The 17,395-nt window shown below is 41.2% G+C and overlaps 1 protein-coding gene across 1 annotated transcript; it reads right to left on the bottom strand.

The window, feature by feature from the left end:
* Window positions 1-1,709: 1,709 nt before the first annotated feature.
* Window positions 1,710-17,052, bottom strand: sass6 (SAS-6 centriolar assembly protein). Its single transcript, XM_083940368.1, has 16 exons — window positions 16,972-17,052; window positions 15,422-15,482; window positions 14,423-14,502; window positions 14,204-14,308; window positions 12,848-13,016; window positions 12,363-12,440; window positions 11,338-11,457; window positions 10,834-11,025; window positions 10,148-10,342; window positions 8,886-8,975; window positions 8,568-8,747; window positions 7,551-7,632; window positions 4,026-4,129; window positions 3,838-3,917; window positions 2,362-2,450; window positions 1,710-1,842 (listed from the first exon to the last, which is right to left on the bottom strand). The coding sequence occupies exons 1-16, from the start codon at window positions 17,031-17,033 to the stop codon at window positions 1,790-1,792; spliced, it is 1,740 nt and encodes a 579-aa protein (XP_083796494.1). The 5' UTR covers window positions 17,034-17,052; the 3' UTR covers window positions 1,710-1,789.
* Window positions 17,053-17,395: the final 343 nt, after the last annotated feature.

Below are 17,395 nucleotides of genomic sequence, written 5' to 3' on the forward strand. Positions count from 1 at the left end.
TTGCCCATAGCACCTGCCTCAGACGTTATCTCTCCATTAAATGGCCCTAATCAGTGGTTAACAGCCTCACAGTTATGGGTAAGCAGATTCCTGCCTCAGAGTGGCGGCTGCAGCCACACCCCTCTGGGTAAAAAGAGAGTTTAGTCTGCAAAGGCTGGCTGTTGTTTGTCATTTCATCATGCATCAATACATCCCACATCATTACTAATTATTGTGACTTAATGGAAATGTGAAAAACATTCTTATCTATAAATCTACTGAAGTAAGATTAAAAACGCTGCTGTTTTATAACCACTTTGAAAAGTACGTAGATCTCCAGTCACGGAGTAAATGTAGCCACCTCTGCTGTTATTATTGCTGTTACAGATGCTTGCTATGCATGTCACTTATTGTTCACCTGTCACAACCCAAGCTCCTCTATCCCCCTCTTTTACTCATTTTTATGTCCGGTTTGGAAGATATGTATACTCCCTGCCCTGTAGATTTTACACTCATTCATGTGGAACAAAGCATTTATACGATGTCTGACTCAAGAGAAAACCTTTTAGAACAGTCAGATGGTAAGTTTTGCAAATCAATTCTTTAACATAGAATGATGACTATTACTATTATCAGGATTAATCCTGACTAAAAGCCTGACTCCACCAAGTACAGTGCCACGGTGCAGATGAGCCAGAAGACTGGGCGAATGACCGCTGACATGAGCCCCCACCCCACGGGATTTCCTTTATCAGGGACTTCATGAGTTCAACTGGCAAAATGAGTACATGGAGGTGAGGTTTTAAGATAATCAGACTAGTACCACAGCTTAATTTCACAAGAATAGATTGCCAACATCTTAACGAGAGGCACAGAAGTTATCTAGTACCTCCTGGCTTCACAAACACAAGCTAATCTAAATACAGAACAGATTGATTGTGTTCTCCATACAATTGAGACGTTCATTGTACTTTCCCATATTAACCTTAACCAGTGTTAAAATCATTGTTTACAGACCATATCTGCCTCTGGCGTTGCCTGGTGGACAATAAATTGGTCTGGGGTTCCCCTAATGTTTCTTGTGTGCCCACTGCCCACCACTGGAAGCCTCTCACTTTAGGTCAGTCAGTCCACCATGGGCTATGGAAAAAGTCACAGCACAGTGCGCTTCATAGATGGTTTAGCGCAGAGTTCTCTGCCTTTATCAGCCTTCGCTGCTACTTCAGCTTTTTCTGGACACATTTGTCGTATTATATAAAAGAGGTAGTGAAAGTTGTTACTGTGCTTAAATTACAGGGAATAGGAGCAAAACACAGGAGTTGGTTTCGGAGCTGATTTCACTGCCTCCATTATCTTTGCGGCAACCTTGTCCCCAACTGGTACACGTTTGCTGCTATGGAGAGTGCAGGCACGCAGGTGATCAACAGGATGCTGACAGTTCACTAAAATCAAGGCTTGACAGAGACGATTTAAAACCAGCAGATACCCTGGAATTACTGTTAACACTAGTAAGGATGGAGACGTTTTTATTAAAGACAACGCTTAAAAACAACATAAACACAAGAGAAGTTTATATACACAATTAAATAACTAAAAATACAATATTTTAATTTGAAGTAATGCATTCTCCATGATCACTGGAATCCACCATATAGACAGTGACAAATTAAAACAGCGATAGCTACTAAAAAAACACGAGTGACTGGAAGAGAGCAGGTCAGTAACAGTTTGTGCAGGAGCTGAAGAGGTTTGGATGGTTTAACTTCCACTTGGAGTTGAAATGAAAAACATTGTGAATGCTGCTTCCGCTTCATGCAGAGAAGTAAGCAGATGCTATAGAAGGCTTTGTTCGTTGAGGGACCTCTGAAAAGAAAAGAAAACAGAAAACCTGTCAATCAAAAATCAAATAATTTGTTTTATTTCCATAAATCCTTCAAAATAAGCACTCCAAACATAAAGCTTAATGGATCTGTTGCCTGGAAATCCTCCTGCCTGAAACAGCTAATGCACCAATCATAAACACTTTGTGCAGTGGTTGGCCAGGTGTGTGGAGAAGTTGACTTCTTCCTCAACCTCCCCTTTGTTGTTCTTTTTGTGGGTAAAACCAAATGCAGCACCATGAATGCCAAAGAAAGAGTGAAAGTATGTGCCATTATAAACATCCCTACGACAAGGCCTTAACAGTATGGCTGTTCATAACAGATACAAACACTCTTCTGCCCTGTGTCTTCCCTTGTCCCACACACTAAACACTTTGCACTACTAATACTGGAAGACATGACGTTCTCTGCTAAAGGAGTCAAATGAAACCAGTATTAACTGTTCACGATGAATATTTTAACGCTTGTAGTCCATGCAGTGCACTAAATAGAGTGTTTTTACCTTTTTGAAGTAGATTAGACGACAGACCATAGATTGGGATACTATCATCTCTCCTCTCAAAGTACTTAGAATCCAGACCCGCAGAATCTCTACTGAGAAGAAGAAAGCACATGAGCTTGAAGAAGACAGTGACAATGAAGCATCCATCTCTCAGTCATCTGACTTACATCCTAAAAGTATTGTTCTACAACTAAATTCCCCCACAGACATGACAGACATGTTCAAAAGAAAAGCACACTTTGAAAACTAAATTCTAATTTAAACACACATAAGTATATACTGTGTAATCAAGTACACTGCTCAAAAAAAATGAAGGAACACTTAATCACCATCCCAGTATAACACCAAGTCAGTTAAACTTCAGGGACATCAATCTGTCTATTTAAGAAGAACAAGTGATTGTGATTCAATTTCACCTGCTTTGGTGCAAATTAAAGTGACAACAGGTGCCCTGGAGAGGAGTGACAAAGGCAAGACAACCCCCAAGAAGGGAATGTTTTGAAGTGGTGACCACAAACACTTGCTCTCTCCTCATCCTTCCTGTAGTGCAGCTCCACTGGCATTCAGAGAGAACCCCAGAATGGGCAGGTCCACCATTGGTCTTCAGATGAGAGCAGGTTCACACTGAGCAAATGTGACAGGTGTGAAAGAGTCTGGAGACGCTGTGGTGAACGTTCTTCTGCCTGTAACAATATCCATCAGGACCAGTTTGGTGGAGGGTCAGTGTTGGTCTGGGGAGGCATATCATTCAAGGGTGGCAAAGATCTTGATGTCAGTATCCTGACTGTTGTTAGGTAGGGGGATGAAATCCTCAGAGTGGTTGTCAGACCTTACTCTGGTGCAGTGGGCCCTTGGTTCCTCCTGGTGCAGGACGATGCCCGGCTTCATGTGACCAAAGTGTTTAAGGGGTTCCTGAATGATGATGCCATTGACTGGCCCTCTCGTCCCCCTGACCTAAATCTAATTCAGCACCTATGGGATGTTACGGCACCAAGTACTGCCACAGACTGTCCAGGAACTCACTGATGCCCTGATCCAGGTCTGGGAGGAGATCCCCCCAGACACTATCCGCTGACTCAGGAGCCAAGACGTGGTCAAAAGTGCTTACAGGTACATGGGGCCTTACACACTACTGAGTCACAGTATGAGTTGTTATTAAAATTTAGTTGGATCACCCTGTGATTTCAATTTTTCACCTTAATTTGTGTTCAGTTCTCATTGGATTGAGGATTTTGATAGCCACTGTTGTTACATAATTTTGTTCTCAACTAATTATACAACGTAGATCAGTAAAGATTTGCAACTTGAATAATTTATGCATCAAGATCTGATGTGTGACTTAAGTATTTCCGTTTTTAGCAGTGCATACTACAAGTGTATATACTGTACACAAAACGACTGTATATACACGTAAGAACATACTGTATAGACAAGTGTATGTTGTGGAAAGAAAGAATATACATCATCCAAACTCACGTCTGTCTGATGGCTGGCAGCACTGATCGCTGTTCAGCAGGAGTGACATCAGGTTTGCCCGTCTGAGGATAGAAATATGCCTGGAAAAATACACCGATTTCTTTAACATTTAACAACACACACAACACCATTACTTTTTAGCCTGTATACAATGTAAAGGACGATGTATGTAAGTGTGAATCTCCTACCCTCAGTCCTGTTTTTGTGGATGGAAGTGAAGGAGTGTCCACAGGTTCAGGAGACTTTCTGGACAGCTGCTTCTCAGTTAGCTGCTTGTTCAGCCAATTTATTACTGTGGTCAAAGACAAAAAAAAACAGTAAAGCTTTTGACTTCAAACTATTAGACGAGAATTTATCATCAGGGTGATGTTTAATGTCAGGAATGATTCAAGTGCTGCAATTTGCTGTTGTAACAAACCCAGTTGTCTTTACACGTTTCTTCTTACAAGGCCATGTAAATAGAATCAACAGGAAGTTGGTTACATGCCTCTTGCCAACAGGTGCCATTGGAACTAATTACTATAATGGAGACACCTTTTCAGATGTTGCTTAATTCTTTTAATGTTTCCCCCTGTCGTTCTAAAAAAGTTTTCAGTCCACACGGCCTTGTTTCTTGTGTATGAAAGACTGACACGCATACACGTTTTACTTCAGAATATACACTGCCTTTTTAATTCAGTCTTGTGGAGATCAACACTTTCTTGCTTACTTTGTGCGTGCTCTACGTGTAGCTTAACGTAGCATCCCATAATAATCACACATAATCACTCTTAGAAGGTATAGCAACATACAGTAAACCCCATGTATCACAGTGTGACCATGTTATTAGAACATAACATATCTCCTCCCCCTACAAAAGAACAAACAGCAGCAGGGGTGTCAGGCACATCGGGATCCGATGTGCCTGTCACCCCTGCTGGCAAGAAATTCAGAACACCAAAGATGTCATCTGCCATTATCTGTGGTATGGCCCGAGGCATGCCCTGGCGGGCAAATAGGCCATCCAGTATTCCCCCACAGATTTCCAGCTGTTCCCAGGGGCGGGAAGGCCAGGGAAGCGGTTGTAGGGGGAGAGGCTGATGGGGGTCCGGTTTTTCCAATGAACTGAGCAGTCCTGTACCAGATGCTCAATATTGCGGTTGATGGCCGTCCACCACACCAACACGGCACCCCTGCTTGAGTTCCATGATTCCCAGGTGACCCTTATGTGCCATTGACAGGACACGTGCACTATAAATGTTTGGGAGACACACTTGCCTGCCCAGCAGGAGAGCTCATCTGTCACCCGAGCAAACGGTTTCAACTCTTCTGGGATGGGAGAGGGCCAGCCGTATCTGACGCAAGTGCATATCTTGAATAGTATCGGGTCTCTTCCTGATTCAGTGTTTAGTTCCTCCAGTGTGACTACTGGCTGTAACTACGTATAGTGCTCGGATGAGAGCCGGTTCCTCATCGTGTCATGGTACAGAAGGAATTTGGGCTGTGATGGAGCGAGAAAGGAGATCTGCCACCACCATCTGCCGGGGATCCTAGAGAGAATTGTGGACATGACAATTTGGAAACAGCTGGGGGCAGAGCTAAGACCAAATGGCATGTGTACCTGAACACCCCACCGTGTGTCAGAAATGCTGTCAGGTCCCGGCTGGCTAGGTGAAGGGGAACTTGCAGTTGCCCTGGCGTAAATCCAACTTTGAGATACCGTTGATCCATGGAAAAGAGAGATGAGCTCCTAAGCTGTAGGTAAGGGGTATTTATCTGGAATGACAGCTTTGTTGACCTGTCGCAGACCCGAAGACCCCCTGACTTTTTCTATGCGACCACCAGGTTTGAGATACAAGGTGCTGCATTTATTGGCTCGATGATGCCCTCCTCTAGCAGCAAGTGGCAGGCGCCTGAGGGGCTGAATAACTGCAGTCACAGCAGGATCAACCAGGGGTCGATGAGTGAATGCTGTCAAGCGGCCCAGGCCGTCGCTGGCCACTGCTGGTGCATTGTTGGGTAGACCTGCATTATAGCCCTTCCACTATTGTCCATCAGAGAAAAGCCTAGTGCAAGGAAGAGATCAAGGCCGAGGATGATGGTTCCCCGCTATTCCCCATAAAAAGGGAAGGTGCGTCGTACCATAGAGGACAGGCAGGTCAAGGGTGCCCACTATCCCAATGGCAGAATTTGCATATGCCCGCAATTCATATGTGGCGTAAGTGAGGAGCAACGCTGCAGCCACGGTATCCAGGATGAATGGAACGCTTACCTCCCCTAGCTGCACTGTGCAAGTTTTGAATGACACTTTCTGTGTATCCAGAAGTGGACTGGGGAAGCCTGTGCTGCTGTGCCTAATTGGTGAGCTGAATGACGTACTTTAGCAAAATAGTTTAATTTAGAACAGTCTCTGCAAACCTGGTTTCTCCACTTTAACATAGATGGCTTATTTTACTCCTCTTTCAAACCATCTGTCCCCTCTGTCCAGGATGTGGACATTGTTGTCATCAACGGTGTGGGCTTTCTCCTTGAGATGAGGCCTGGATTCTGCTGTCCACTTACAGCAAAGTCAGAGAACACTATTAGATCCCTCCCAGTTATTAGTGTTAATCTGCACCTGGTGACAATTGACTTAATTGTTGAACACACCCTATTTATCTGCAGCTCTCCTGGTTAGTTTGTAAGATGGGAAGCTGCTCTAAGGACACTAAAACCCTGAGACAGCAGGTTGTCCAGATAAAGGTAAAAGAGATGACCCCCCTCAGCCAGCAGAGAGAGGTTGGTGAGAGGCCGGTGATGAGAGTATGTTCAATTGATTTTTGTCTGATTGGAAACATTATGTACTGCGTAGGACTGGGGAAAGACTGAACCCAAAGTGTGTAAAGAAGTCAGTTAAGTTTGTTCTGGTTTGGGGGATGTTTTCTGCAGCAGGAGTTGGGCCTCTTGTTCAGCTACATGGCAGGTGAATGCAAATGTTTATGTGAACCTCCTTCGGCAACATGCAATACCTTCACTGCAATTGTCTCCCAATCAGCTGCAATTTTCATGCAAGACAATGTCCCCTGTCACACTGCAAAACAGGTGAAGCAGTTCCTTGAAGCTGAGAATATTGAACAACGTCAACAGTCCAGATCTAAACCCCATAGAGAATCTCTGCAAAATCCTTAGCAACAAAGTAATGTGTAAGAAACCCACTCCAGTTAGTGAACTGTGGAAGAGACTGAGTCAGAATGGACCAAGATCAAACCAGAGCAGTGTGAGAAACTAGTGATGTCATGTGGGTGCAGATGTGCTGAAGTCATTCAAAGCTGTGGCCTCTACACTTCCTGTTCATTTTTGAATCCTAGAGAAGAAATCTTCTCTTCTGACACAATGAACACTATTCTCTCATTTACTGTGAAGTGCCTTGGTTATTTATAAAAAAAACATGCTAGTACAGCAGTGGTATAGCCACAGCTGATATTCTATCAAACAATAGAAAATAAGTTTTTTTAAAATAAATGTAAAAGTATCTATAATGTGTTCTCTCATTTTGATCTCCAGTGTATATGACAGGAAATAATGAAAAGCCTATTGTGATTAAATAATCCAATGCAATTTCCCAGCTTTGGATCAATAAAGTATTTCTATTGTATTCCATGACGTTTGTCTTATTTGATCGATTATTCTTTGATCGCTGTTTCCAGTAGGCCCTCTAAAACAATTATACTAACGAGTGAGACAAGCTCCCTCACCGTTCTCATTGGTTTTTAACACCTCTCTGCTTTCACTGAGCTTCTGTACCGTCGTCTCCAACTGCTCCTTCAGTTTGGAAACCTGTAAAATACAAATTATATTTTCACCAACTTGATATCAAATCATTTCTTTTGTATTCATTTGCTTTATTCGCTACGTTGTTAGCAGTGCATTTTTCACCCATGAGCGTTTGTCTCGTTCAACAAGCTCTGGTGCAGGAAAAGACTTTGTGTTCCGTTGTGTAACTTGATAACAACAAGACTTTAGCATGAAGCTAATGTGGGTCTGTGGCTCTTGTGTGGTGTATTGTTGTCTGGCTGTTATTGTGACCTATGACAGGACTCTGAAGCTCAGTAGCTGCTTTATACAAATATGGTTTAAAATTAATCATGTTCCCCATATGCAATGGCGAACTAACAGTATTCCAACAAATGAACGCAAAGATAGGAGCACCACCATGAAACAAGTATAAAATATTCATGAAGTGATTTACAGAGCAGATTCGTATTCTGAAGCAGAAAACTAAACATGCTCTTTATTTCACTTGGATTTTGGGTCAAAAGGTGAAATATGGTTCAATTCACAATGGTGATAGTAACACAGAAAGGAGAAGATCATCCTCACATTTGAGAAACTGAAACTAGATTATTAGGATGAGGTATGGAATATTAGGGCTCATAATGTCCACTGGTAATTATCTGTTCTTTTGTGGATTCTAACAAAACAATAACTGATATTCATCTTACAAAACCAAAATGTGAACAAAGGCTTTATTTTTAGACTAACATTTATTTTTCAAATTCAACACTCTAGAATAGATAATATTAAAATATCTGCAATAACCTGAGTTTGTGTTCTGTTTTATAAATAAGTGGACTAATGAACACCAGACTATGTCCTTATTGACAGGCATGTAGGGCTACAAAACCCATTATCTGTACATAAGGGGCCAAAAGAGAAGAGAGGCAGTGCTGATTCAGTGTTATTGAGATGAATGAGGATGATTTAAGACATACCTGCTCATCCTTGGTAATGAGCTGCTGTCGACTGCTCTGTAGATCCTTTTCAACATTCTCAAGTTTTTCTGTTGTGTCTTGGAGGACCTTCTCCTGCGACACAGTCACAGTGTTTTTGACTTTGATTTTTCCAACGAGGCCTCGAACCTCCCCCTGCAGCTTCTTTATGATACCATTAGCCTGGATTCAAAAGAAAAAAGGAGGTCAAAGAGTGAAATGGACCATACTGAAACATAAGGTGCAGTTATACGTCCAGTTTCTATTATTTTATACTGGCCATACTATAATGAGCAGCAGCCTGCATGAAGCTCCACAAACCTTTATCAGCTCCTCAGACAGTGATTTCACCGTTGTCTCAAGTTTTTTAATCTGAAGTTCTTTACTTTCGGCATTTTCTCCCATTGATTCCTAGTAAACAAAAGACATATAGGGTAAAAATAAATGTATACTGTACATTCAATATTTCCTCTAGGACTTTTTTCAGCAGCAGGGGCAGGTTATTTTAAATCTTTAACTTACTGCTGACAGAAACCCGACATTTCCTGATTTTGTCGCTTCATAATTAAAGAACAAACAGAGAAACTAAACTTCAGCAGACCAGAGTTTCATTTAGAAGCTACAAAAGTCCTGAGAGCTGAACACAAGAGACTTTTAAAAACGACTTTCTCTCTGTTGTCCTGCTGCGGTTATGGAACGGAGTCAGTGTGGATTCAAGATTGAATGTCGCTTACGTCTGACCGTCTGATGAGGATGGCCTATTAGCAAACGGGAGGCTAACATGACCTGCTGCCAAGCGTAATGTAGTTGACTAATGCTAACCCACATCACTCATGTGCAGTGAGGCTTCTGTTGCCTGTATGTTTCCTCTGTTTCGGAGCACCAGAGAGCAGTGCAGGCATTTAAGCGGCACCGAAATCTGTGCTGTCATTCTATCCAGTAGATAAGAATTTAGGAGCTGGTGCATATAGGCACCGTGTTTCGTAACCAACCCTAGTTGTGAGCGGATGAGAGAGAACGATCAAAGCAGAGGAGAGATAACGTTTATTTATGTGTGAAGATATCAAGTGGATGTAAAATTACTCCAGTTTTCTATTTGAGAACAAATAAAGCTCTCTTAGCCACCATGCAAGCGAAATGCTGTTGGCTCTAATTTGGTGCTCGAGTGGCAGGTTTTTTTCTCTTGGAAACTAGACGTGCCTTTGAAAAACAAACCCCATTTTATCTGCTTTGCTTTTGAATCATGCAACGCATAGTCAGAGTTTGGCCTACAACCTCTAACGCCAACCAAACAAAACTCCTGATTCCAGGATAATTGAAACGTACATATGCAAAGCACATAGCTCACAAACTTTGTTTTTACCCTTCTTGCGAGTGTGCCATCGGTACAGCACTTGCAACTCTCAACAGTGAAAACAAAAGCTTGCCTCATTTAGGCGGACTAATCTACATTCATCCAAGTGTGATCAAAGGGGACTAAATTGGGCCTGTGGAAAAACAGCCCTAGAAACCCAAACTGTGTGCAACATCTGATGATCATGGTATGGCTAGGATTAGAAACACACATTTTAAGTGGCTCTTACCTTCTGCTGCTGAGTGGCTTCCAGCACCTCTTTTGTGCGGCGCATGAGCTGTTCCTTATCTTTGATCTCCTGTTCTAGAACAGCCACTCTCATCTGCAGCTGGCTCACTAGACGCTCCTTGTCATGGACCTCTGTGTCCAGAGTGCTGTTCTCCCTCCTGAGAGACAGGACCTGCTGCTTCGAACGCTGGCACTCCTACATACATAAGAGCGGGAAAATAGATGCAGTTATCAGTAATCTTTATTGTCTTTTTTTGAAGGTGATTGGATGAACCATCTGTCTACTAAACTCTTTTCAAAGTCAGTCGGGAGAAGAGTGAAAACATCTTTTCCTTTTTAGAAAAGCCTTCGGTGTCGTTCTTTGCTCTTCTTTCTGATATAGGTGCTATTGCAGAATCTACCTTAACATCTTTAGGAGCTACTATTGTTGTTTTGAACCAACAGTTGTCTCTCTGTGTTGTCACACTAACTTAAAGCACACCTGTAGCTGCCAGTGCCTTCTCACAGAACTTGAATTAGTCCAAACCATAGTGGCTTAGACACAAACTTATTACTTAAAGACTGATGAGATGGATTTTCACATGATCTCGTAAGAATCACAAGACCGTGCTGTGCAAGGCAACCAGCCCATCAAAACATCTGTTATTGCAGGTTTAAAACTCCAGTAATGTGGGCCCAGTCACTTACCTCCTCTGCCCCCACTAGTTTAATCTTCAGGTCTCTGATGACAGACTCGTTCTTGTATTTTTTCTCCGTCAGCTCTCTGCAAGAGGCTTCTAGCTCTGTCAGTCTGCTATGAAGTTGCTGGCTGCTCTTCTTATGTGCACTCTCCAGCTCCTGACGGAGCTGCTCAGTCTGCTGCTGAAGCCTGCTCTGGAACTGAAAGACACCATAAAGACATGCGAAATAAACATCATGCAGCATAATCAACCTTTTTGCTGTTGTTGACCCATACGCGTAATAGGTTCTAAACAAATGATTGCTCCCCCATTATATCACTTAATACACTACATCTGGCAGAGCCTTGGAGCTATGAGCAGGTGATAACACAACACAAACGAAGGGATCTGTTGAAGAGAAACAACACAGATAATACAAGCCCTTTTTTCATCCTGGGTTGTTTTTTCAGAATTCAGTGTCCTTTATTGATTAAGTGCGTTAGAACCAGTCTGTGCAGATGAGGAGTCTTACCTCTGCAGCCTTTTCTCTCTCTGACTGTAACTCTGCAGAATGACGGTTGGACAAAGAGCTGCTCTGACTTGTCCACTCTGAACGCAGTTTGTCCAACTCTTTAGTCTTCTCAGACAGAGTCTGTGAGAGAAATAGACATTTTTTAAGTGAAGTACACTTTTTAACCAGTCTAATAAATGGGCTACACTTACGCTGAAAAGACACCAAGCAGTGCTGCTTGTCATGTGTTTCAACCAGGAAGAATTTCTTTGTAAACATAGGTCAACATGTAGTCACAGGAGCAGTTTGGCTGCACTTGTCGATGCTTGGTGCGTTTCCGGCATTACAGCACTTTATTTCCATCACACAAAGCACCTTACAATTGCCCTCCCATTAACATACATTCACATACGGGTAGTGGCAGAGCTTCAGTGTTTTGCATAAGGACACTTTGGCACATGGACAAGAATCTAACTGGCAACCCTGTAATTAGTGTACAACCTGCACTAGCTCTTGAGCCACAGCTATTGTTGATTTGACATAATACTTTGAATAAATCATTAGGTATAAGATTAATGACCTGATTTATGTAGTCTTAACAACAACAGCACCCATAAATGAGAACTTGTTGAAATACTGTTGAAAAGAACACCAAAACAGATACAACGGTCATCTATTGGACTGTGCCAAAACACTAGACCCCCAACATGACTCCTTTTATCCAGAGTTCATCAAATCACTGACTGGGACTTCTCTCAGCTCTGTTACGATTCATAAATCCAGAACACTGAAATGTTAAGTAAACACTTTCCAAACAGTATGAAAGACTCGTCTTATTTTTCTTCATCTCTTAATGTTTTGTATGCATATGTTGGCCTGTTGTTTGCTTGCTGATTTGTTATTGTATATGGCGAGGTATATATATAATTCAAATAAATAATAATATCCATTGTGAAAGATTTTGAGACATTTTGAAGTTAGAATGGAGTTTCTACATGAATGTATGAATGAGTAGATGGCAACTGAACATGTATAAAAAAGCTTACCTGTTGAGCATAACTCAGCTGCCTGGACAGATCATCTTCAGTTTTCTTCAGCTTCATGTCTAGGTCCTGCTTCTCTGCCTGAAACATTCACATGTCTTTATAAACATGACTTAAGGAAAAGGGCTTAGAGAGATTGATTCCACTCAAACTATTACTTTTAGGTACATCTAAAGCCGACATGTTCCTAAAGTATCCACGTGGTGGAGGGTTTGAGAATATGTAGATTTTCCAATTAGAAGACATTTCTCATCATGATCTATTTGTTTTTTGCTATGACCTCTTGAAAAGTAAAACGATACAAGAGCATCAAATTACTGAACCACTTTAACTCACTTGGCTGAAATGTATATATAAAGACGAGTGCACAGTCAACCACTTCCACAAACAGCAGACAGAAAAACTTCACATGGGTTTTACGGTTCAAAGCTCTATTTAAAAGGATGATGATGATGATAATGATGATGAATGAAGATAAATGAGCCAACCTTCAGAGAGGAGAGACACACTGCCAGGTAGTCTTTAACCTCTCTGTCAGAGCCTTGAATGAGCCGTAAAGATAAGTGGTTGAGGTGTTTGAATGCATTTGTCTCTACAACACTGAAGTTGGCAGGGCCTTCAAGCACTGGAGACTGACTTGACAAGTGCAGGAGAAACCTGTGGAAAAGGGTCATGAAACAGTCATGTACTGAAGTGTTGGTTTACTTCCTTTAAGTTCCTCGCTAAGAGTGTCCTCTTAAAATCTCTTCACAAAGCTGCTGAGCCCAACTTTTACTAAGGAACTCAGTGTTTCCCCTTCCATTACCATTAATCAAAGACAGAAAAACTAGTTCATGCAAATATCTTCAGTAGGTTAGATTACTCTAATGGCATTTTTACAGGTAAAAAAAAAAAAAAAAATCAAATCAGACAACTGCTGCCGGAGTCTTGATCAACACCAAGAAAATGGACCATGTTACACCTGTCCTTAAATCCCTGCACTGGCTCCCTATTTGTAAAAGGATAGACTTTAAAATTCTGTTACTGGCCTACAAGGCACTGAATGGTCTGGGTGCAAAATCCATCTTTGAGCTGCTTGTTGGATATGAAGCCCCCAGACTCCTCAGGTCTTCAGGGACAGGTTTACTCCGTGTTCCCAGGGTCAGAACTATAAAGGCTGAAGCAGCGTTCACCTGTGGAACAAGCTCCCTGAACACCTGAGATGTGCACACAGTATCAGTTCTTTTAAATCACTGTTGTTTACTGCAGCCTTCCCATAACCCAATATGTAGGAAAGCTTAACTTCCTAATCCTAACCCTTGTGTGCATGTGCTTTTTAATATCGTTTTATTGTTTTAGTGACTTGGTGTTTACCACTCATGCATTTGTCTTATTGCTTATTTTATTATTTTCAATCATTGGCTATTTTATTGTCCTGTACTGTATGATTCTTCTGCTGTTTTTAAAATGTTATTATTTTATCTATTTTGTTGTTATTTTTATTTAATGTCTGTAAAGCACTATGAATAAATTTGCTTTGCCTACCCCGAAAGTCAAGTTCATTTTATTAAATATTATTTCCTATATAGCGCCAGATCACAACAGAAGTCATCTAAGGATACCTTTCTTGAGCAAACCGCTATACTTTTTATTTTATCAAACAAACTAAATAGTTTTATGTTATTTATCTTATTTACACAGCGGCATGTCATTTCTGTCTCTACATGGTCTCGCGGTTCAATTCTTCCAGAAGCCCAAAAATATTGTGCGTTTTGTGAAAACAAGCCCTGATACGAATCAATATATAATGTGACGCTGAAATGGCTTGGTTGAACAGTGTGATGTTGTGCATTTCTACTTCGTACCTTGGAGTGTCTGACTCTTGCTCAGAAAAGCACAGATTAAGCAGGTCAATAAACTTCTGAGGAAATGATGCAAAGTCTATCAGCAGCCCCTGCTGGACCTTCAAACTACACAAATAATAAGAGAAGACAGTGAAAGTTAAAGAAATGTTTGTTCCTGAAATCCAGAATTTAAACACTGCACAGTTAATGAGTCATTTACAGAATTCTACCAATACTTACCTTTGGAAATCTTCTTCCGATATAGAGAGGTTGAAGAGAAAATATGGATCTATATCATCTGTTAGTCTTACTAGAAGATCCTAAACAAACACAACACAAGGTTAAAGGGCCGTCCACACCAAAAACGATGCTGCACACTCCAACTGACAATAACACACAAATACAGCAGGAAGTTGAGACCCATAAGACTACAGGAATGTGTGTAGTTATAGCCTCCATACTGGTGAGTTTGTGTGCACTCGCTGAGCACAGAGCTGCAGCGAGCCATGGAAAAGAGCAGGCAAACAGGTGTCAGATCTGTGCAACGCACCGGAACAAACACACATCGCCGACAGTATGAGGATATGACACAACATTCACTCTCAGTCATCTGCCGTGCCATATTCGGATGGATTTTGATTGGCTGAAATTGTTTCTATTGTTCATCAAATCTCTCTGAAAGGGATCTCAATAACATCGTTCACCACTGTTGTTGTTATAGTCGCGGCTCACCACCTGATTTAGAACAATTTTTAAAACTATATGTTTCTATATGTCAGCAAACTATAAACCATATATTATCTTTTAGCCTATATCTTCTATCTATATATGTTATCGTTCTTGGTGTGGACGAACCTTATGTTACCAGGCAGGAAGAAAGTCTGACTTTAACAACATTAAAATGAAGACTAAGAATAGAATAGAATAGAAATACTTTATTTATCCCAAGCTGGGAAATTTCCGTGTAACAGCAGAACACAGACACATCAAAACAGTGAAATAAAAATAGAATATAAAAGATACCTAAAAAATAAATTGTATAAATAAGCGGACTAATTGTAGTGCAAATGTAAACATATAATAATCTAAGGTACAGTGGACAGATTATGAGAAAAAAACATTAGGGGCTTGCAATTGTATTGTTCTAAAGGTGGGAAATGCTGCCTTTAAAATGTTCAGAGCTGGCTATTTGTTCCCAGTTAGCAGCCTACCATAAAACTATTGAAATTCTTTACTCACCCTCTTGTGTACTGGACTTGTTGTCAACTGAAGATCAATGGTGACACGGATATTTGCTTTCCTGTAAAATTAAGCAGTTAAAACTGTTAAACCGGTAACTATAAATCAAATATACCCCTTTTTGACCAACCCAGACCTAGTTCTAGTGCTGGGCTGGTGCTGGTTCTGGTTCACTGTTGGTTCAACCTGGGAACCTTCTCAGAACCGTTTTCCACAGGCTAGAGAGCCACGTCATCACTTCACTGTATGAGGTTTCCCCAGAAATGCTAACGCCCACTTCAAGCACAACAACAACAACAACAATGGTGGACTACAACACACTTGTATATACAGGTTTGTTTGCTTCCCAAGTTGTTAATAGTTCTTTGATTTTCTGAAAGGAACTGTTATAATAAATATTGTGCATAACTGTGAATAAACATTTTTAAAAATGTTCTCTGTTAATTAAGCACACTAAAGAAGACATGTCTCTTTAGAAAAGTTCCTAATTTTGACAAAAAAAACCCAACTGTACAATACACAATTTTTTTTTAAAGCATGCAAGAAGTGGTGCCGGTTCAAGACCAGCAAATAGTTGGTGCCGCTCTGGAACCAGTTTTCCAGGCCAAGAGTTCTTTGGCTGTGGAAACAGGAAGAGCTGGTTCAAGATAAGGCACCGGATCTGAACCGGCCCTGAAAATATCTTGGTGGAAAAGGGGTAATAGAGTATGTATGTTATGTCTGTTCATATGAAACGTGAATGTTGATTGGTATTTAGTCTGTCGTATGGACAGGTGGACATTTTAAAATTTGATGATTCTGTTCATAAAGTATTGGTTGGTCCATATGTACCAGAGAGGAACAAGACTGTGTAATAAATGCAATTATCTGTAATTGTTCATTAAAGTTATACCTTGATGACAAAAGAAGTCATTTACAAAAAAGATAATGAGAGCTGCTCTCATCTGCTTTTTGGAGCGACCTCCATATGTGGCTGTGCACAAAAAACGGAATCTCAACTTTCCAATATGGTAACATTGTTTTTAGAATTTCTTTGCAGGACAATTCAGCAGTCCAAAACGAATCCCCATTGAAAAACCTTTACCCAATCATTGAGACATAGCATTGTTTCTTATTATATCTTTAATAAACCTGTCTATCACACTTTTATAAGCCACTTTATCCGTTTTATTTTATTATTATGATTTGTTTCATTACTTTACTTTCTAGTGTATTTCTCCAGTACCTGTGGCCAATGTTCTGTAACGTAATAATCTTAGAATGAGTGTATTTAATAGTACAAATAATTAAATAAGAAAAAAACATCAAATTCATTATTCCCGAGTCATGTGAGAAGTCGTTAGCCGTTAGCTGATTAAATGAATGTAAGGTGTAATGTGCTAGCGTTAGCGCTATTCCGTAACGTTGAAGTCGCATTAACGTTATAGCTGACACAGCCACTGGTCTCTAGCATGCACACAGAGGTTCCGTGGCGCTCTGCAGTTGATCCGTGTAACGTTAGCCATGTTACGGTACAGAGGGTCCTGTCCCGCCCGTGTCAGCAGGCTCACCTCTCCTCACAGTCCCGGCACCTCACGTTCATTTGTAACACTTTGCTGAAGAGTTCCTCCATGTTTTTGAAACCAAACGAGCCTTGAGCAGGGGTAACGGAGTGAACTGACACCTAAGTTGACCGGTTAACGTGAGAGAAGCGCGTCCATCGCACGGACCCTTCACACTTCGGTTGGGTTGTTATTCCTTCGGTGCTTTTGATTTGGCGCTTTTTAGCCGCCAACTGTATCACCCTGGAAACGGAACATGAATCAGCGTCTTCTTCCTGACGTGTACCGACGGGCGGTCCACTTTAGCGCCACCTGCTGACTGGGGGTGGAACCCACACCCGCGTCACCCCCCCCTAATCACTACTTTATGTGAGTAACATTTCTGTTTTTAATTACACTTTAATGTATTAACAATTTAATAAATTGAAATATT

This window comes from Echiichthys vipera (genome assembly GCF_963691815.1).
Source record: "Echiichthys vipera genome assembly, chromosome: 3".
In the NCBI taxonomy this organism is placed as follows: Eukaryota; Metazoa; Chordata; class Actinopteri; order Perciformes; family Trachinidae; genus Echiichthys; species Echiichthys vipera.